The sequence below is a fragment of the Catharus ustulatus genome, chromosome 4, assembly GCF_009819885.2.
Source record: "Catharus ustulatus isolate bCatUst1 chromosome 4, bCatUst1.pri.v2, whole genome shotgun sequence".
Classification (NCBI taxonomy): Eukaryota; Metazoa; Chordata; class Aves; order Passeriformes; family Turdidae; genus Catharus; species Catharus ustulatus.
Window position 1 is genome coordinate 101,202 of NC_046224.1, and position 20,648 is coordinate 121,849.

The 20,648-nt window shown below is 64.3% G+C and overlaps 2 protein-coding genes across 2 annotated transcripts in view; both read right to left on the bottom strand.

Annotated features, from left to right (window-relative positions):
• Positions 1-221: 221 nt before the first annotated feature.
• Positions 222-1,931, bottom strand: ATP6V1F (ATPase H+ transporting V1 subunit F). The gene is made up of 2 exons (XM_033058063.2): positions 1,586-1,931; positions 222-1,258 (listed from the first exon to the last, which is right to left on the bottom strand). The coding sequence occupies exons 1-2, from the start codon at positions 1,741-1,743 to the stop codon at positions 1,057-1,059; spliced, it is 360 nt and encodes a 119-aa protein (XP_032913954.1). The 5' UTR covers positions 1,744-1,931; the 3' UTR covers positions 222-1,056.
• A 521-nt stretch (positions 1,932-2,452) lies between these two features.
• Positions 2,453-20,648, bottom strand: part of FLNC (filamin C) — a 30,864-nt gene continuing 12,668 nt past the window's right edge. Inside the window, 35 exon segments of the mRNA XM_033059056.1 lie at positions 2,453-2,795; positions 3,071-3,280; positions 3,728-3,946; positions 4,299-4,349; positions 4,352-4,448; positions 4,451-4,476; positions 4,855-4,984; positions 5,600-5,715; positions 5,928-6,045; positions 6,048-6,067; positions 6,708-6,977; positions 8,042-8,131; positions 8,134-8,301; positions 9,025-9,147; positions 9,236-9,388; positions 10,024-10,119; positions 10,122-10,226; positions 10,539-10,700; positions 11,247-11,420; positions 11,546-11,641; positions 11,644-11,673; positions 11,962-12,102; positions 12,187-12,274; positions 12,931-13,178; positions 13,277-13,300; positions 13,777-13,966; positions 15,018-15,174; positions 15,265-15,310; positions 15,313-15,387; positions 16,023-16,190; positions 16,888-17,048; positions 17,716-17,749; positions 17,752-17,877; positions 18,349-18,522; positions 19,198-19,795. Coding sequence (XP_032914947.1) covers positions 2,608-2,795; positions 3,071-3,280; positions 3,728-3,946; positions 4,299-4,349; positions 4,352-4,448; positions 4,451-4,476; positions 4,855-4,984; positions 5,600-5,715; positions 5,928-6,045; positions 6,048-6,067; positions 6,708-6,977; positions 8,042-8,131; positions 8,134-8,301; positions 9,025-9,147; positions 9,236-9,388; positions 10,024-10,119; positions 10,122-10,226; positions 10,539-10,700; positions 11,247-11,420; positions 11,546-11,641; positions 11,644-11,673; positions 11,962-12,102; positions 12,187-12,274; positions 12,931-13,178; positions 13,277-13,300; positions 13,777-13,966; positions 15,018-15,174; positions 15,265-15,310; positions 15,313-15,387; positions 16,023-16,190; positions 16,888-17,048; positions 17,716-17,749; positions 17,752-17,877; positions 18,349-18,522; positions 19,198-19,795 — 4,872 coding nt within the window. The 3' untranslated portion in view covers positions 2,453-2,607.

Below are 20,648 nucleotides of genomic sequence, written 5' to 3' on the forward strand. Positions count from 1 at the left end.
TGGGGTCACTGTGGGGTGTGGGGGCTCACCCTGCTGTTCTCCCGAGGGTGGGGGTTATGGGGGGGGGTCTCAGGGTACTCCTGTGCCCTCAGCCCTCCATGTGTCTGTCCCCCCGTGCCCCTGTGGCATGTCCCTGTGCCACATCCCCGAGTCCCCCCCATTTCTGTCCCCACCGTGTCCCCATCCCCCACAGCACCCACAGAGCAGAGCAGACAATTGAGTGGTGTCAGCACATGTTGGGGACACTCAGGGAGACACACGGGGGACACAAGTGGACACTTGGGCACTGGGCAAGGACAATAAATAACCATCCCCCCAGGTTCTGCTGGGGCTGAGGAGGAGCTGCAGGAATGGTGACAAGGTCACGGCGACAACTCCCAGTGTCCTTGGGGTGTTCCTTTGCCACCTCCAGGCACCCCTCCCTGCCTACAGGCAGGATCTGGCAGGATCTGGTAGGATTCAGCAGGACATGGTGGTGGCACTTCCCCATCACGGGACACGGCTGAGACACAGTCACAGGTCACCCACAAGGTCCCTGTGGCTGCCCCAGGCATGCTCAGAGACACCCCACGTGTCCCTCTCAGACCCACGGGCAACCACAGCCCCCCAGGACACCCGGGGAACCCCAGGGACCCCCAGCAGCACCCTGGGATGCGCCGGGGACCCCCCAGGCATGGGGGCTGGGAGCCCCTGGGTGGGTTCCTTGGAGTGGAGACCCCCAGGCCCAGCTTGTGACCCCTCGGGTGCTGGGGGCTGTTTTGGGGTACCAAGGGAGGGCTATCACAGGTTGTCGAGTGTGAAGAAGTTGGGGTGGTGGTGGGGGACTGTTTGGGGGTGCTGAAAGGTACCAGGGACTGTTTGGGAGTGCCTGTGGGTGCCCATCACCCTTGGCTGGGTGCAAAGGGGACAGGGCACAGGGGACAAGGGACATCTTGGGGGTGCTGCTGGGGTTTGCACATACTGGGGGTACCGGGAGAAGTGTTTGGGGGAGCTTAGAGGGAGATTTGGGGGGATTTGGGGGAGCGCCGGGAAGGCTTGGGGGGTCCTGGGGGGGCTCTATCGCAGCTCATCGGGTGCGAAGAGCCCCCGGGCGCGGCGCAGCACCGAGTCCCGGGCCGGGTCGTAGGGGTGGTCCTTGGAGGGGATCTCGAGCACCGCGGGCAGCGCCCGGGCATGGGCAGCGACCGCCGGCCGGATCTGCTCCGCCAGCGCCTGCGAGATCAGGATCATGCCCACGTCCTCCCGCGCCAGGAAACCCCTGCGGGCAGGGAAACAAGGAGAGTCAGGCGGCACACAGGGCCATGGGCGCCCCAGCGAGGTGGGACACGCTCCTCGGGACCCCTCGGAGCCCCTGATCCCCCAAACACTCCTGGAATCCTGACCCGAGACTCCTGCGAGCCCTCTCCCTCGCCTCCAAGAACTGTGACACCCCCCAGACCCCAAAACCTGGCTGGATCCTCCTCAGAGACCCCACTGGGGACCCCTCAGACACCCCCAATCCTTGCTGACCCCGGCCCTTCTGAGACACCCCCAGACCCCTCCTCAGACCGCCCCGTGCCCCCCAGGCCGCCTTCCCCCTACACACCGGAACGTCTCCTCGATCTCGGCCAGGCTCGTTTCCTTCTCCACCACCAGGAAGTTGGGCCGTCGGTGCTTGTCCAGCTCCCCGATGCCGCCCAGCAGAAAGCCGGTCACCGTGTCCTCGTCACCCATCACCGCGATCAGCTTCCCGCGGCCCGCCATGCCCGGGGCCCGCTGGGTACGGAATCCGCCGGGATCGGCACGCTGGGAAGGCTGCTGCTGGGACCGGCGGGATGGAATGCGCCGCCGGGAGCGGCTGCCGGACCAGGACCGACCAGGACCGACCAGAACCGCCGGCTCCCGCCGCCGATACCGGGTCCTGCCGCCGCTTCCGGGTCCCTACGCAACTTCCGGTCCCGCCCACCGCTGCTCCGGCAACGCAGCCGAGGCCCCGCCCACCGCGGCGGGAGGAGCCCGCCTCGCTCTGGCCACGCCCCGCACGCCGGCCACGCCCCGCGCGCCCCGTACACCCCACCCCCGAGTCCCGCGCATGCGCAGAGCGCCGTGTCCTTGAGGGGACGCGGGCTGCTGCTTTGCACAGCGCCCCCTACCGGTCAGTGCGGGCCCCGCCGGGCTCCCCGGACCGGGACCCCCGAACCGCCGGGGACCCCCGAACCGCCGGGGACCCCCGAACCCCCGTGGAATCCCCTAGGACCCCCTCAGGACTCCGGCATTCTGCTCCACACCCTCCCAGGCCGCCTCCAGCGTCTTGTTCCAGATGCCCCCACCTCACAGCACGGCCTCATAATCCCATCGTGCAGCCCCCAGAATCGCCCCCAGAACACCCCCAGGACCAGGGTGTCCTGCTCTGGACCGCCTCCCTCGGCCCCATTATCCCGGCCGGACCCCCAGGACCACCTCCAAACCTCCAAACACCCGGAATTCTGGTGTCCTGCTCTGACAGCCCTAGATCTGCCCTGGCACCCTCCCAGCCCCAGCCCGGTTGTGTCCCCGCCATCACTCGGACCACTCTTCCTCTCCCAGTGCTTTATTGACAGGCCCGGACCCCAGGGCTCGGCGGGGGTCTCAGGCCGCGGTGACTCGGAAGGGGCTCCCCGGGACGTCGCGGTCGCCCCAGCGCAGCAGCAGCACGTACTCGCCGCGCTCGCGCACGCTGTAGGTCACCGTGTACACGCGGTTGCCCTCGTGCTTCACGTGCACCTCCTCGCACGGCGCCTTGGGGCCGTGCACCCCCACCAGCAGCATGTTTGTGCCTGGGGAGAACCATGGGCAGGGTGAACCCTGAGCTTGAGACCCCAGCGTCACCCCGATGTTCCCCCCTGCATCCCAGACCCTCCACCAGACTTCCCCACTTACTCACCCTGTGCCCTCCCAAGACCCCAGAATTCCCTGAACACCCCACATTCTCCTCCAAGCCCTTGCAGGACTCCCCTAGGAGCCCCTGGACAGCCCTGCTGAGCCCACATCTCCCTTCCACCCCCATGGCCCATCCCAGCCACCCAAACCCCAGGACCTCCCGTGCCCTCACCGGCCTTGCTGCAGTCCACGGTGAAGTGGTTCTTGTGGCCCAGGCGGGCAGCTGTCAGCCCTGGCCCCCGGGCCACCACCTGACTAGCATCCGACGGGGCCTTGGTGACCCCCCCAAAGGCGGGGGGGCCCCGTGACCCTGCCCTCACCACTGGCTCCACCATCACTGTCGAGGTCTCATGCAGACTGTGCCCGCCTGACAGCCGTGGGCCTGGGGAGTACAGGGGGGACACAGTCAGCCCCCACCACGGGGACACCCCCATCACCACGCTGAGGGGACATAAGGACATCTTTTGGGGACAGCCACTCCTCCCCCTGGGACCGCCACCATGTCATCACCACATCAGGACCCCTTGTCACCACCCTAAGAATCCCCCCACTCATGTCACCTTGGGAGTCCTCTGGGGGGGCCCTCCTGCATTGCCCATCTTTGACCCCTTGTCACCCCACACTGGGGACCCCCATATTCTCCTCCCCTAATCTCCCTTACCCATGCCCCCCCTGCCCGTGTCTACCCCCACCCCACCTGTACGAGTGACTTCAGCCTTGAAGGGGCTGCCCATGATGGGGGGGGCCCTGGTATCCCCACACCCCTCAGTTCCCGTGTCCCTGCTGGTCCCCATGGCCCTCCCCATCCCCATGTCTCCCCTGTTCATACCAGTGACCTTGGCCTTGAAGGGGCTGCCCACGATGTGGTGGGGGCCCCCATACTTGATGGAGATGAGGTAGTTGCCAGGGGCCATCGGGGTGTAGGTGACACGGTGGCCCTCGGGGACCTCAGTACAGTCCAACTCCACTTTGGAGGGGCCATCAATGGTGACAGCCAGTGCTCCTGCTCCTGCGTTGGCCGTCTGCACCAGGAACTCTGAGGGCACCCCTGGGACACGGACACGGGGATGGCATCACGGGAGGACGCAAGGACACCATTGTGGTCACCACACATGGCCGCATTCCCATCATGGCAACTCCCATGGCCACATCCCCACTGCCACCACCACGGCCACATCTCCATCATGGCTCTGTCCCCATCACCATTTCATGGCCGTGTCCTGTCATGGCAACTCCCATGGCCACATCCCCACTGCCACCACCACGGCCACATCTCCATCATGGCTCTACCCCATCACCATTCCATGGCCGTGTCTCTCCTGCCACCACCACAGCCGAGTCTCCATCCCCAGCCCCGCTCCCACAGCCATGCCCCGTCCCTGTCTCCACAGCAGTGTCACCTGTGCGGCCACCCTCCAGGCCTGGCCCGAAGGCGGTGACGAGCCCTGGTCCCCGGCCTGGCTCTGCTCGCCCACGCGGATGTTGAAGGGGCTCCCGGGCACGTGGCGCCCATTGAAGCGCAGGTCGATGGAGTGGACTCCGTTCTCACGCGCGGCAGGAAGCCCAGTGCGTAGCGGTCTGGGGACACAGACATGTCACCATGTCCTTGTGTCCCATGTCCCTGTGTCCCCATGTCCCCACGCCCCTGTTCTTGCACAGCAGGAACCCCAGTGCACACCAGGGGGACACAAACATGTCCCCACATCCCTGTGTCCTGTGTGGCCATGTCCTGTGTCCACACATTCCTGTGTCCCCACACCCCAGTGTGTACTAGTCTAGGGGATGCCATCGTGTCACCGTGTCGTGTGTCCTCATGTCCCTGTGCTCCCCATGTCCCCACACCACATGTCCCTGTGTCCTGTGCCCTGTGCCCACAACCCCACACCCACAGATCCGGTGTCCCAGCGTCCCGCAGTGTCCCCGCAGTGTCCCCACGGTGTCCCCATGTCCCCTCACCACTGTCCAGCTCGGACACGTAGCACTCCTCCACCACCCCTGCGGGTGTGTGCACTTTGGCGTCGATGACGCCCCGCGCCCCGTTCAGCTGCACCGCAAAGGACGCTGGCTGGTTCACGGCCACTGTCTCCTGTGGGGACACCACGGTGGCGTCAGGGACATGGGGGGCAGGGGATGTCATGAACGATGCCAGCTGGTTCACCCAGGGAATGGGGGGACGTGAGGAGGGTGGAGGACACGGTGGGGGACAGGGGGCAGGGGGAACACCATGGGGCCAAGGGTGACACAGGGGTGCAAGGTGGCCCAGGATCAGCGCAAGGAAAACAGGGGTGGCACCAGGGAGGGTGACAGTGGTGACATGCGGGAGAGAGAGGTGGCACAGGGGAATCCCAAGTGTGACAAAGGAGCAACACAGTGGTCCCAGATGTGACACAGGGGTGCAATGTGACACAGGGACATAAGGCTGGCACCAGAGAGGATCCCAAGGCTGGCATGGAGAGGGGCATAAAGGTGGTCTAGGGTGACACAAGGGAGGGAGAAGCAGCCCCAAGAATGCCATGAGGGAGGGAGGGGTGGCCCCAGAGGGTCCAGGGTGCCACAGGAGACCCAAAGGTGGCACACAGTGGGCATCCCAAGAGGGGATGAGCAATAGGGGCTCAGAGTGGCCCAGCAGTGACCTGGGGACCCAGGGGACATCTGTGAGCCCAGGGGTGCCCCAGGGTTTCACAGGGGGTGTCCCCAGTACCTGCAGGCTGGTGACAGTGAGGCGGCGGGCATCGTCGGAGGGGGAGGCGACAGGGACAATAAAGGGGCTGTCAGGGATGTGCTCCTCGTTGAACTTGATGGACACCTCGTAGTCACCTGGGGACATGGGACAGTCAGGCAGGGAACGCCCACATGGGACACCTTCCCTCGGGAACACTCTCATGTGGGGACACCCTTAACTGGGAATTCCTTTGTATGTGGGTCCCTGCTCACATGAGGGTTCTGCGGCCCCAGCCCCAGGCTGAGCACCCTGGGGGACATCAGAGGTGGTTGGGGTTTGGGGGTGTTGGGGTACAGCCCCCGCTCACCTGGCTCCTGCACCAGGTAGGAGACGCCACAGGAGCCGTCCTTGCGGTCCTCAAAGGAGATCTCGGCCTTGCTGGGCCCCTCGACAGCAATGGAGAGTCCCCCCGCGCCCGCCTCTCGCGCGTCCAGATGCTGAACTCAGCTGGGGGGGGTCACCGGGGTCACCCTGGCCCTCAGTGGCACCAGGATGGTGACACCCAGCACAGACCTGCACCCACCTCCCCACGGCACCCAGAGCCCCCCAGAGCACCCCCATCCCACCCATGGCACACAGACCACCTGTAACACCCCCCTGCCCCACACCCAGCTGTACCCAAACCCTCATCACTGCACTCAGGGCCCCCAATTTCACCAACACCCCCCACACATCCCCCCAAGAGCACCCACCCCTCATTGCCCCCCATCCCCATCACACCCCCACATCCCCCCAGAGCCCCCAGGCCCCATCACCCCCCACACCTGGCAGACCCCCCGTACCTGGTGTGCCAGCCACGGCGCGCTGCAGGCACCCACCCCTCATTGCCCCCCACCCCCATCACACCCCCACATCCCCCAGAGCCCCCGGGCCCCATCATCCCCCACACCTGGCAGACCCCCCGTACCCCATTGCCCCCCCACCCCCATCACCCCCCACCCCCATCACACCCCCACATCCCCCAGAGCCCCCGGGCCCCATCCCCTACACCTGGCAGACCCCCGTACCCCTCATTGCCCCCACACCCCCACATCCCCCCAGAGCCCCCAGGCCCCATCACCCCCCACACCTGGCAGACCCCCCGTACCTGGCGTGCCAGCCACGGCGCGCTGCAGCCCGGTGCCCCCTGCCCGCACCTTGTGGGCACCGCCCTCGCCCAGCGGCCCCACGGTGAACTGGAAGGGGCTCCCGGGCACGTGCTGGCCCCGGAACTTGACGCTGACGGTGTGGGCACCCGTCTCCTGGGGCACGAAGCGCACGCTGTACACGCCCGCGGCCCCCGGCACCACCTCGGCCTCGCGCTGCTGCCCCGACGGGCTCAGCACCTGTGCCGACAGCTCCTGCGCGGACGCCTCGCCTGCAGGCACACCCCGTGTCACCGTGGGCACCCCAACACCCATGGCACCCCAGTGTCACCCCAACACCCCAGCTCCTGCACCATCACCTCACCTGCAGGCACACAGCGTGTCACCCTGCAGGCACCAGGGCACCCTGTCACCACAATCCTCACCATCCTGTAACCCCGGACCCCTGTGCCCCTCTACACCCCATTTCCCATCACCATGTCACTATGGCACCCCAGCACCTGTCGCTGGGGCACACTGTCACCCCATCAAGCCATCACCCGGGCACCACAGCAACCTTGCATCCTGTCACCAGGGCACTGTCTTGTCCTGTCACCCCAGCATCCTGTCACTCTGAGACCAGGACACTGGGGCTCCCCATTGCCCCATTACCTTCTCACCCCCGTCCCAAGGGCTCCCTGGCACACTCTGCTACCCACCCGTGCACACCACACATTCACACACCTTGTGAACAGCACACACCTGCCGAGGGCACCCACACCCTCTGGGCTGAGCACGCACACCCCTAAGCAGGTGAGAACCTGCTTGTGTGAAGAGCCAGCGTTGCCCACACCTCAGCACACATCCCCATGTGCAGGCACCCCCATCAGCAGCAGCCCCATGCGTGTGCCAGGCAGTCTGTCCCAGCTGGGCCCTTGTGTGTGCACACACAGCCCTGGCCAAGGGCACTCCCGTGGCAAGCGTGCCCAGCTCTCATGCAAGCCCACCTCCCTGCACAGCCAGCCCCTGTGCCAGCACAGTGCCCTGCCCACACAGGCCTCACGCACACCCAGCCCTTGTGCCAGCGCAGCTCCGTGCAGACACACCTTGGTGCTCCAGCACACCCAGTCCTTGTGCAAACACACTTCCCAGCGCTCACACTCCTCTCATGCACACCCGGCCCTTGTGCAAGCCCGCTGCCCTGCCCCAGAGCACCCAGCGCTGGTGCAAACAGCCCCCACGTGCAAGCGCAGCCCCTCGTGCGAGCACAGCGCCCTGCACGCCCAGCCCTCGTGCACAGCAATCCCCTTTTCCGCACACCCCCACGCACAGCCCGTACGCCCGGTGCAGGACGCACCCTCGTGTGCCCGCGCAGGGGCTGCGAAGGCGCCGATGCCCTCGCGGGTCCCAAAGGCCCCGAAGGCCCCGAAGGGCTCCGGGGCGGCCCTGGGAAGGCACCACCCACGCGGGTCGATTCCTCCACGTGCACCTCGCGCGTGGTCTCGCCACCACGCGTCTTGCTGATCTCGGTGCGCTCCGTGCGCGTGTACGTGTGGCTGCTGCGCGTGAACGTGCGCGTCAGCCGCTCCTGTGCCGACACCATCTGGAACCAGTTCCCTGGGGAGCACCCCGCGGGGACACAGAGGGACAGTGCGGACACGTGGGGACACCAGGATGTGGGCACAGGTGGGGAACAGAAGGGTGCACAGAGGGGTTGGGGCACAGGAGGGTACGGACAGACACGGGATGAACGGACACAGGGAGGAGACGAGGATGGGTGAAGACATGGAGGGATGGAGACAAGGACGGACACAGGAATGATGGAATCGTGATGGGTGGTCACAGGGTTGGGAGTAGAGGATGGTGCAAGGAGGGGTGGACACAGAGATGGATGTAGGATGATTGCAGGGATGGATGGAGCCAAGGGTGGATGGAGCCACAGATGGGCACGTGGACAGACGTGTGGGATGGAGGTATCGGTGGGTGGTGGCATGCACAGAGGGATGCAAGGATGCAGGCACAGACACACAGAGGGACATGGACACAGACGCACGGAGGGGAGAGAAAGGAGAAGGAAGGAGAAATCAGAGCTGGAGTGGCTGAGATGCATCTCCATCCCATGGTCCCCAGAGCAGGAGGACAAAGAGGATTAGGATGGAAAAGGGGAAGAGCAGGAGCAAGTGAGAAGGATGAAGAAGGATGAAAGATAGAGAAGAATAGAAGGAAGAGGATGAGCAGAAAGAAGGGGGGAAGGAGAAAGGAGGAGGAGAGAGAAAGGAGAAAAAGGAGGAGAAAGGAGGAGAAAGGAAGAAGAGGAGGAGGAGGAAGGCAAACCCCTACCTGGAATCTTAAGGTTGAGGTCACAGGTGCTGCCAACAGTGGCGATGGAGGGCGCCTGCCGCCGGCGCGTGATGCTCTCCTTCATGCGCCCCTCTCCCGTCACCTTCACCGTGAAGGGGCTCCCTGTAGGACACAGTTACCTCAGGGACCCGTCACCCCCTGCGAGTCCTAGCACCACAACCCTCTGACCCCATGTTTTCCCCAGCCCCACCTGGGACATGTTTGTCAGCAAACTTGATGTTGATGATGTAGTTGCCAGGCTCGGTGGGGCAGTAGGTGACTTTGCAGGTGCCATCCTCCATGTCCTCACAGTTAATGTCCACCTTGCTGGGGCCCTCAATGGACAGGCCCAGCCCGCCGTAACCTGGTGGCCATGGGAACATGATCAGAGGTGTCCCATGGAGACCATCCCTGTCCTGGTCATGGTCACACCCAGGCCACAGCCCAAACTGTCCATAGTCACCACCCAAGCCCAATCATCACCCCATCCTGACCATGGCCATGGTCACCACAGCATCACCCTCCACGGCTGCACTGTGGACATGGCCACTGCTCCATCCTGACCATGGTCATACCATGCCATAACCATGGCCACCATCCCATCCCACGGCATGGCCTTAGCCACCTTTCACCTGGGCATTGGCCATGCCACCCCCATGGCCACCATCCCATTCAGATGAAGGTCACACCACAGCTGCCACCTCATCTTGTGCTGGCTCAGCTGTAGCATGGCCATGGTCCTCCAATCATCCTGGCTATGCCACACCACCACCACAGCCACAGGGACCATCCTGCCTTGGCCATGACCATCGCCACCATCCCTTCATGGCCATGTACAGCCTTGGCCACCATCATATGTGGCCATAGTACACCACAGCAATAACCATGGCCACCACCTCATCCTTGGGTGGCCACAATCAACACATGGTCATGGTCATCACCCATCCCGCCCTTAGCCATGGCTACCACCTCCCCCTGGCCATCCCCCCATGGCCTCACCAGCGCTGCGTGTGTCCACGATGAACTCAGCAACCTCAAAGGTGTGGCCCTCCAGAAGCCCCTGGCCCCACACCTTGACCCGGCCAGCATCACCATCTCTGACTGTCCCACCAGGATCTTGAAGGGGCTGTTGGTGACGTGCTGCCCGCTCTTCCGCACGCTCACCACGTGCTCACCCACCTCCTTGGGTGTGAATGAGATGCCTGGGGAGGACACAGCAGTCACACACCACCACCAGACCTGGCCACCAGCCATGTGCTATGCCACTCCCTAGCCACCACCACCAGCCCCTCTGTCAGCCCCTGGTCCCCATCCAAGTCCCCTGACCACGGCCACCAACCCCCTACAGACCCAACGCCACAAGGTCCACCCGTCCCTATGACCCATAGCCCCACTGTTCCGTGTCCCAACGAGGCCCCAGGTCCCACATCCTCCTCTCATGTGCCCATGTGCCAGTTCTCCTGTGCCTCCTGCATGTCCCTGTGTCCCCGTGGTGTCCCCGTGTCCCTGCACACCGATGTGGCGGTTGGGCAGCCGCTTGAGCAGGCACGGCTCCTCGTTGCCCGAGGGTGCGCGGATGGTAGCCGCCAGCAGGCTCAGGTCTGTCTCTGCGATCTTCAGCGACACATCAGTTGAGGTGCCCACGTTGAGCTGGGACGTGCGCATGGAGTCATCCCCTGCAGAGACGCCATCGGCAGGGACATCAACCCACGGTGGACCACAAGATGGATAGGATCCCAAGGTGGTGGAATGATATTCCCAAAGCCCCACAAGGTCCCAAAGGAGAGGGTCCCCAGAACCAGGGGTCACCCAAAGATGTGTGAATAGTGTCCTCAAGGCCATGGACAGAGTCCCCACAAGGTCTACACGCCTTGTGATGGGGTCCTCAAAGCTCCGTGACATCCCTGTGGCCATGGGTTGGGGTCTCCAAGCCTTCACAGTGTCCCCAGGCCATGGGAGGGGGGGATCCTGGTGGCCAGGGATGGACAAGAGACACCACAGCTGTCCCTATGGCCACGTGCCCATTACCCCACAGGTCCCCATGACAACACCAGGGTGTCCATTACCCACAGGCCATCCAAGTGCCCCCACAGCTCCAGGTGCCATCATGGCCATGACTCCGTGGATGTCTCCATGGCCAACCAGGTGCCCCGTGGCCATGTGAGTCCCCAAGAACCCCCAGAACTCCCCCAAACCTCACTGTGCTCCTCAGCCTGTCTCACCAGTGATCTTGGCAGTGAAGGGGCTGCCTGGGATGTGTTTGTCATCGAAGCGCACGATGATGCTGTAGTCGCCAGGGGCTGTGGGCAGGTAGGACACGGTGCATGTCCCGTCCTTGTTGTCCTGGCAGGTGATCTCTGCCTTAGAGGGACCTTCGACTGCTAGTGACAGCCCACCTGGAGGCACAGGGGTTGTCAGAAGGCACCAGACAAGGGGTGCCAGGAAGCACCAGGGTCTCCAGCCCCTCCTGGTAGCACTGGGGGTCCCCATGACCTCCCAGCCCCCTTTGGCCATCACTCACCCTCGCCAGCATCCTTGGTGACAATGGTGAATGTGCATGGCTTGTTGACCATCCCATGGCTCAGCCCAGGCCCATAGGCACTGACATGGCGTGGTTGATGGCATCCACGTAGAACTGGAGGGGACTCCCTGGGGACACAAGGGACGAAGGTCAGAGACCCATAGGGACACCCCAACCCAAGGGTGACCAACCATGGACCCCACAGACACTTCCACAGACACATTCCACACCATGGTGCATGCCTGACCCACAGGAGTCCAAACAAGGCATAGCTGTATCAACCTTCCTCAGCCACCCTCTCAGTGGCTCCCAGTGCCCCCCCAGTGGCTCCCAGTGCCCCCCCAGTGGCTCCCAGTGCCCCCCCAGTGGCTCCCAGTGCTCCCCCAGTGGCTCCCAGTGCTCCCCCAGTGGCTCACCGGGGATGTGGTTGCCATCATAGCGAATGTCCATCTCGTGCAGCCCCTTCTCGGAGGGGGCATAGTGCACTGTCACCGTCCCGTCCTTGTTGTCTGTGATGCTGGGCCGTGCTGTCTTCCCCGAGGGCATCCGCACCTCACCTGGGGGTATTTTGTCAGTGAGGGCGCCAAGAAGGGGGTGGTGCCTGAAGGGGTGGTCCCTGTCCCCATAACCCTGTGCTGTACCTGTGATCTCACCCTTCTGCACCGTGAAGGGGATGACGAGGTTAAAGGGCCGGAGGTTCTCGGTGGTGGCTGGGGGCTCCTCTGTGGCCTGATCGTGGGGCAGAGAGGGAGGGTGAGACCCTCGTGGTGGGCTCCCAGCCCTGTGATGATCCTCATGACCTCCAAACCCCATGGTGTCCAAACCCCCAACACCATGACCCTGACCCCATGGTGCCCATCACGGCCATCCAGCCCCACAGTGCCCACCGTGGTCTCCTAATTCTCTTGGCTCCATGATGGCCACCATGGTCCCCCAGTTCTGTAACTCTCATCACGGTCACCCAACCCTGCAGTGCCCACTGTGCTCTTGCAACTCCAAGCAGACTGACTCAACCTCTGTCCCTTGGTGTCCTCCACGGCCCTTCTGTTGGTGCCCACCATGATGTTCCAACCCCACCATGGTTCCCCTTCTCTATGGTGTCACCCTGCTGTTCAAAATCTGTCCCATGGTATCCACTGTGCCCTTGACTCTTTGCCCCTTGGATCCACCACAGTTTCCCAGCCCCATGGCCCCACCTCTCTGCCCTGCAGCCCCCACCATGATCATAAGACCCCATGGTGCCCATCACAGTCCCAACTCTCTGCCCCATGGCACCACCATGGTCTCCCAACTCCACGCTGCCCACATCACAGTCTCCCAAAGTCTGACCCACGGTGCTCATCACAACCCCCCAGACTCACAGTGACCCCCAGTGCCCCACCCACCATGACATGGAAGGGGCTGTTAGGGACGTGCTCCCCGCCAAAGCGGATGGTGATGACGTATTTGCCAGGTTCAGGTGCGGTGTAGAAGATGTCAAAAGTGCCGTCGTGGTTTTCCACCACGTCCACGTCCAGCTCAGCACCATCAGGCGTTGACACCTTGCAGGTGACCTTGCCCTGTCCCGCTGCCTTTGCATCCACCGTGATCACCGTCTCCTCCCCGATCTGGATCGTGGGGCCCAGGCAGGCACCTGCGAGGGAGGCTGGGGTCAGGGCCACGGGGGGACTCCAAACCTATCCCCCAACTGCCTCCTCCCAGCCCCCCAAGTGCCCCCCTGGCACCACTTACCCAGTCCATGGCCCCCAATGGATACTGCAAGAAAGACCAGGGAGAGCGGTGAGAAGGGGTTGGGGGGCTGGTTGGGGGGCCGGGGGTGCCGATGGGGCCGGGGGGCTCCGGGGGGGCCGGCACATCCTGTCCTGGGGGCACCCGCTCATCCCCACTGCGCCATGGGGCGGGTCTGGGGGCGCTGGGAGAGGTGCTGAGGGGCAGCAGTGGGGCAGTAGGAGTGCGGGGGGGCAGCCACGGGGTGGTGGGGGCAAGGCAGGGGTGTCGGGGGTGGGTGCTGTGGGACAGCAAGGGGACACTGTGGGTCAGCACATGGATGGTGTGGGGCAGGAGGGGATGCCGTGAGGCAGGAGGGAGGCTGTGGGGCAGGGAGGGGTGCAGTGGGGCAGCGAGGGGACATCGTGGGGCAGTGAGGGGATGCCGTGGGTCAGCAAGAGGGTGGCACGGGCCAGCAAGGGGATGGCACGGGTCAGCATAGGGACACTGGGGGGCAACCCCACCTGTGACGAGGCACTTGCTGGCATCGCCAGAAGGCACGGCGAGGACACGGAAGGGTGATGCGGGGATCTCGTCACCCCCGTACTTGACAGTGCTGGTGTAGCGCCCCGGCACATCGGGCACATAGGACACTGTGTAGGTGCCGTCCCCGTTGTCCCGGATTGATGCCTTCTTGGGCTGCCCCTCGGGGTCCTGCAGGCATGACCCCCCTCAGTGCCCTGTGCTAGGGGCACCAGCACCCCAGGATATGGGGGAGAGGGCACCAAGTGGGGCTCAGCACCCCAGGGTATGGGGGAAAGGGCACCCTGTGGGGCTCAGCACCCCAGGATATGGGGGAAAGGGCACCCTGTGGGGCTCAGCACCCAGGATATGGGGGAAAGGGCACCCTGTGGGGCTCAGCACCCCAGGATATGGGGGAAAGAGCACTGTGTAGGGCTCAGCACCCCGGGATATGGGGGAAAGGGCAGTGTATAGGGCTCAGCACCCCGGGATATGGGGGAAAGGGCACCGAGTGGGGCTCAGCACCCCAGGATATGGGGGAAAGGGCACCCTGTGGGGCTCAGCACCCCGGGATATGGGGGAAAGGGCACCCTGTGGGGCTCAGCACCCCGGGATATGGGGGACAGGGCACTGTGTAGGGCTCAGCACCCAGGATATGGGGGAGAGGGCACCAAGTGGGGCTCAGCACCCCAGGGTATGGAGGAAAGGGCACTGTGTGGGGCTCACCCCAGGATATGGGGGACAGGGCACCATGTGGGGCTCAGCACCCCGGGATATGGGGAAAGGGCATCGAGTGGGGCTCAGCACCCCAGGGTATGGGGGAAAGGGCATTGTGTGGGGCTCAGCACCCGGGATATGGGGGACAGGGCACTGTGTAGGGCTCAGCACCCCAGGATATGGGGGAAAGGGCACCCTGTGGGTTTCAGCACCCGGGATATGGGGAAAAGGGCGCCGTGTGGGGCTCAGCACCCCAGGATATGGGGGAAAGGGCACCATGTGGGGCTCAGCACCCTGGGATATGGGGGAAAGGGCACCCTGTGGGGCTCAGCACCCCGGGATATGGGAGAAAGGGCATTGTGTGGGGTTCAGCACACCAGGATACGGGGGAAAGGGCACGCTGTGGGGCTCAGCACCCTATGACTACCCCCTGCACTGACCAGGATCTGGACTGTGAGACCCCTTCATCCATCCTCATTGTGTCCCCCTACAACCCTCACACCCCCCTTCCCCCTCGCACACTGACCAGAATCTGCACGGTGAGCAGGCCCTCGCCAGCGTCGCGGGCGTCGATGGTGAATTCCACGGGGAGGCTGGCAGGGATCCCTCCCGCGCTCAGCCCGGGGCCGCTCGCCCGCACCTTGCTGGCATCGTGGGTGGGCAGCGCCGTCACCTTGAAGGGGCTGGGGGAAGCAGGGAGTCAGGAGGGTGTCGGGATCTCCAGGCTGTGGGGCTCCTGCGTCCCCCTCTGCCCGCCCAACGTGGGGTCTCACCTGCGCGGCACCTCCTGCCCCCCGTACTTGACAGACACGGTGTAGGCCCGTCGGTGGCTGGCGTGTAGGTGACCTTGTGGGTGCCATCACCGTTGTCTCGGATCTCCACTGGCTCTGGCAGCCCTGTGGGGCAGTGGGACATGTGAGGCAGGGGGATGTGTGGGACAAGAGCACATGGGGGGTATGGAGCAGCATGTCGGGCACAACCTCCATGGGCAGGGAACTCCATGGAGCAGGACTCTTATGGATCTGAGTATCCATGGGGAGGGCACCCCATGGAGTTGGACACCCTATGAAGAAGGGCATCCATGGGAGTGGATATCCTATGGGGAAGGACACCCTATGGAGCAGGACATCCATAGGTAGGACACCCTATAGAACAGGGGGCTCCATGAAGCCAGACACCCTATGGAGCAGGACATCCGTAGCTAGGACACCCTATAGAACAGGGGGCTCCGTGAAGCCGGACACCCTATAGAGCAGGAATCCATAGGTAGGACACCCTATACAACAGGGGGCTCCATGAAGCCAGACACCCTATGGAGCAGGACATCCATAGGTAGGACACCCTATACAACAGGGGGCTCCATGAAGCCGGACACCCTGTGGAACAGGGCATCCATGGTGCTGGAGAGCCCATGAGGCAGGACTCTACAGACCATAGGGTTCCAGGGGCAGGACATCCTATGGAGTAGGACATTTATGCAGCAGGACACCCCGTGAGACACAGGCCCCCCCGTCCCCATGTCCCCACGTACCAGTGGGCCCCAGCAGCGTGACCTCGAGGGCTGCACGTCCCGCGGCACTGACGTCCACGGTGAAGCTCTGGGGCAGCCGTGCACGGACACTGGGGCCCAGCCCTGGCCCTGAGCACGTCACCTTTGAGGCGTCCACAGCATCCCGCACTCGCACCCGGAATGGGCTCCCTGTGAGGAAAAGGGGGTCAGTATGAGGGAGGCAGTATGGGGCAGGGGAGGGTGACCGCTGCCAATGTCAGCATGGGGTCAGTGTGGGAATGGGGTCAGCGTGAAGGCAAGGTCAACATGGCCATGAGGTCAACAGGGGCACAGGGACAGCATGGCCATAGAGCTGGCATGTCCATCATGTGCATGGGCATTTTGTGGGACCAGTGTGCTCATAAGCCATGGGGTCAACACACGGGTCATCACGGCTATGGGTTCAAAATGGGCATGGGGACAACATGACCATGAGGTCAGCATGGCCATAGGGTCAATGTGAGCCATGAGGACAATATGACCATTGGTCAGTGTGGGTCCCATGACTGCCATGGTCAAGGGGTCAGTGTGGGGAAAGGCTGAATAGGGGCACGAGCACAGTATGGGGTCACCATTGTCACAGGGTCAACACGTCCATACAGTCAGCATGGGAACAAGGACAGCATGGTCATGGAAACAGTTTGGGCAAAGGCCCCACATGGGGTCAGCGTGGCCATGGGTCAGTGTGACCACGGGGGTACCAAAGCCATGGCCATGGGGACAGCACAAGCAGGGGACAGCTTGGCTGTGAGGCCACCATGGGTGGTGTCACCCCAGTGAAGGCCTGTGACCAACAGATGACAATCAGGACACCGCCCCCCACCCCTGTCCCTGTGTCCCCCCGCACCGGGGATGGGGTGGCCGCCGAAGGTGATGTTGACGTCGTAGTCACCAGGCGTGAAGGGGACGTACTCCACCGCACAGCTCCCGTCCTTGTTGTCCTTGCAGGACATCTTCGCCTCCGAGGGACCCTCAATGGCCAGGCCCAGCCCCCCGGTGCCCGCGCCCCTGGGGACATGCCACCACTCAGAGAGGTGACACAGGCACGGTGGGGCCAGGCGAGCAACTGCCATGGTGGGGAGATGGAGGTGCCCACCACCCTGGCAGAGGTGGCACCTCCATGGCAAGGGGACAGAGATGCCATCCTGGTGACATGGAAGGGAGATGGCACTCTGATGGCAGGGGTGGATGCCTGTTTGGTGATGTGGGATGGAGGTGGCACATCCACGGGAAAGGACACACATGGTAGAGGATGCAGGAGATGTTGGATGTGGCACCTCTGTGGCAGAACATGGAGATGCCAGGTGGTGGCACAGGATGGAGGTGATGGGGTGGTGACATGGGAGAGAGGTGGGACAGGCACATGAAGGGCACAGGTGCAAGAGGGTAGTGGTGGCACTTCCAGAACAAGGGATGGAGACTGTGGTTTGTGGTTTGGGATGGAGTGAAATCTCTGGAAGGGAATCCATGGGTGTGGGAATGGAGGGACTCAGGGCTGCTGCTCACCTGGTCCCCACACTGCAGCAGGGGGCCATGGCCACCCCAAACCCCCCAACACTGACAGCATGAGGGAGCGGTGGGTGTGGAACAGGGCTAGGGCAGGGGATTCGGAAGGCAGGGGCTGGGGGGCTTTGGGCAGCAGGGCTGGATTGGGGCTGGGGGGGTCGGTGCCCACCTGGTCTCCACAGTGAAGTGGTTGGCTGTGCCCCCAGGCCGCCCTCCAGGCCGGGGCCGTGTGCCCGAACGCGCGTGGGGTCACAGCCCTCGGCCACCCCCACACGGAACGGGCTCTTGGGGACCGCCACGTCATCGTACGTCACCTCCACCAGGTGAAGCCCTGCGACAGGGACACCATCACACACTGCCCAGGCAGGGGGCACGAGGGGACTCTGGGGTGGGGGCTCTCAGGGGATTTTGGGGGTCTCCGGGTGGGGTTTGGAAGGTCTTGGGGCTTTGGGGATCCCTGGATGAGGTTTTGGGGGTGGCTGGGAGTCCCTGGTTGGGATTTGGGGGTGTCTCAGGGAGCTTGTGGGTTCCTGGTTCTGGGGATCAGGGGGAATTGAAGGGAATCCCCACTTGGTATGGTAGGTCCCCCTATGAGGGTCCTTCATGAGGAACAGAGGATGCCTGGCCAAGACCTGGGGTCCCGGGAGGGTGTTGGAGTCCGGTGTGGGAGCAGAGTCCTGGGGGAGCTCAGGGCCCCTGGGGAGCTCACGGCCCCTGGAGGTTCCCAGGGTGTGTTGGGTTCCCCAGGGCTAGGGGCCCCGGGGGTGTTGGGGTTCCCAGGGGGGTTGTGGGGGTCCCTCACCCTCCTCGAAGGGTTTGTACTCCACGCGGTAGGTGCCATCGCCGAGGTCAGTGACGAAGGTGTCGATGGGGGTCCCTGAGGGGTTCAGCACCCGCGCCCGGACGTGGGGTCCCCCGGTGGGGGCCAGTGCCCGCGCGTCCACCGTGAACTCAGTGCCCACCTCCCGCAGCACCCCTGAGGGGCACAGGGGAGTCAAGGGGCCCAGAGCTCACCTGGGGTCCATTACTGCACCCTCTAAGAGCCCACGGCCCCCTTGCACACACAGGGGCTTCAAGGGGGAACTGGAACACCCTTGGGGTCCCACCCCTTGCACCCCCAGAACTTCCCCCAGGAATGGGAGGAAAACCACAGGGACCCTGAGTAGCAGTGGGGGCAAAGGAGCAGGGGGAGGAGAGATGCCTGTGGGATGTCCAGGAGAGCCCCGATTAGAGGGGATGTTGTTGACCATGGGAGTGTCCCTGGCCACGGGGTTGTCCATGCAAGGGGGAGGTGCCCATGGAGGGATATCCATGGGGTGCCCAGAGAACCCCCATGAGAAAGGCTGTCCATGGGGTGCCCACAGGGAGGGGGTGCCCAGAGACCCCGCACATGAGAAAGGCTGTCCATGGGTGCCCACGGGGAGGGTGCCCACAGGGTTGGAATGCCTGCGAGTGGGGACATCCACAGAGAGGGGGTACCCACAAGGACGGGGTGCTCATGGGGATGCCCACAGAGGGGAGATGCCTGTGGTGGTGTCCACAGGGGTACCCAGGAGGATGAGATTCCCACAGGGATGGGGTGCCCCTGGGGAGAAGGAGATCCCCACCCAAGCGAAGGAGGCGCCATGGCGAGCAGCCCCAGCTCCCTCACCTCGCGGCTCCACGCCTTTGCCGTAGACCTTGACGCTGCTGGTGTCGACGGCTGGGTCAACCGTGACGCGCACGGGGCAGTTGGGCACCGGGAGGCCGCCGTAGTTGATGGTGATGGTGTAGGCGCCGGCACAGGCCGGGGTGTAGGTGATGGCGTAGGTGCCGTCCCGGTTGTTCTGCACCAGCACCTCGGCCTTGATGCCGGTCTCGGAGCGGATCTCGATGGTGAGCTCGGCCTCGCCGGCCTGCGAGCAGTCCACGGAGAAGACGGCCGCCTCGCCGGCACGGCCGCGCTCCAGCCCCGGCCCCGACGCCGTCACTTTGGCCGGGTCGAAGGGCGCGGTGACCGCGGCCGTGAAGGGGCTGCCTGGGATGTGGCGCCCGGCAAAGAGGATGTTGATGTGGTACTCGCCGGGCGCCGTGGGCAGGTAGGACACGGCGCAGGAGCCATCGCCGTTGTCCTGGCACTCGATCTTGGCCTCGCAGGGCCCCTCCACTGTCAGCCCCAGCCCCCCACTGCCCGCGCCCTGCGTGGCAATGGAGAAGGGCGCTGGGACCCCAACGCGGCCGCCCTTCAGCCCCGGCCCCGAGGCCACCACCTGCAGGCACAGGGACACAGGGGGGTCAGGGGGACACAGGGACAGGTAGGGGTCAGGGGGACATAGGGACAGGTAGGGACAGGAGGGACATAAGGACAGGTGGGGGTCAGGGGGACATAGGGACAGGTGGGGGGCGAGGGGCACACAGGGACAGGTAGGGGACAGGAGGACAGAGGGACAGGTGGGGGTCAGGGGAACACAGCGACAGGTGGGGGTCAGAGGGACACAGGGACACGTGGGGGTCAGGGGACAGAGGGACATGTGAGGGGCAAGGGGGCACAGGGACAGATGGGGGACAGAGGGACAAGGGACAGGTGGGGGTCAGGGGGAACACAGGGACAGGTAGGGGTCAGGGGACACAGGGACAGGTGGGGACAGGAGGGACATAGGGACAGGTGGGGGTCAGGGGGACACAGGGACACAGGGGGGCAGGGGGACACAGGACAGGTAGGGGACAGGAGGGACATAGGGACAGGTAGGGGAGAGGGACAGGGAGTGGGGGAGGAGGGACATAGGGACAGGTGGGGTCAGAGGGACAGAGGGACAGGTGGGGTCAGAGGGACATAGGGACAGGTGGGGGTCAGGGGGAACAGGGACAGGTAGGGGGTCAGAGGGACAGGTGGGGTCAGGGGGACAGATGGACACATGAGGGGCAAGGGGCACAGAGATGGGGTTAGTGGACCCCCATGTGACTGCCCTGCAGCCCCAGCCCCAGCACCACCACCTGCTCACATAGGAACACCTGGGGGTCAGGGGGGACGTGCAGGGGTTATGGGGGCATAGGCACATGTGGGGTTTGTGGGGTCAGGAGGGCAGAGGGATACACAGGGCTTGGACACGCATTCCATGTGTC

Coding starts and splice junctions, on each gene's coding strand:
- ATP6V1F (XM_033058063.2), bottom strand. CDS start 1,743: ATGGCGGGCCGCGGGAAGCTGATCGCGGTGATGGGTGACGAGGACACG. Junction 1,259..1,585: donor GAGATCGAGGAGACGTTCCG/GTGTGTAGGGGG, acceptor CCCTGCCCGCAG/GGGTTTCCTGGCGCGGGAGG.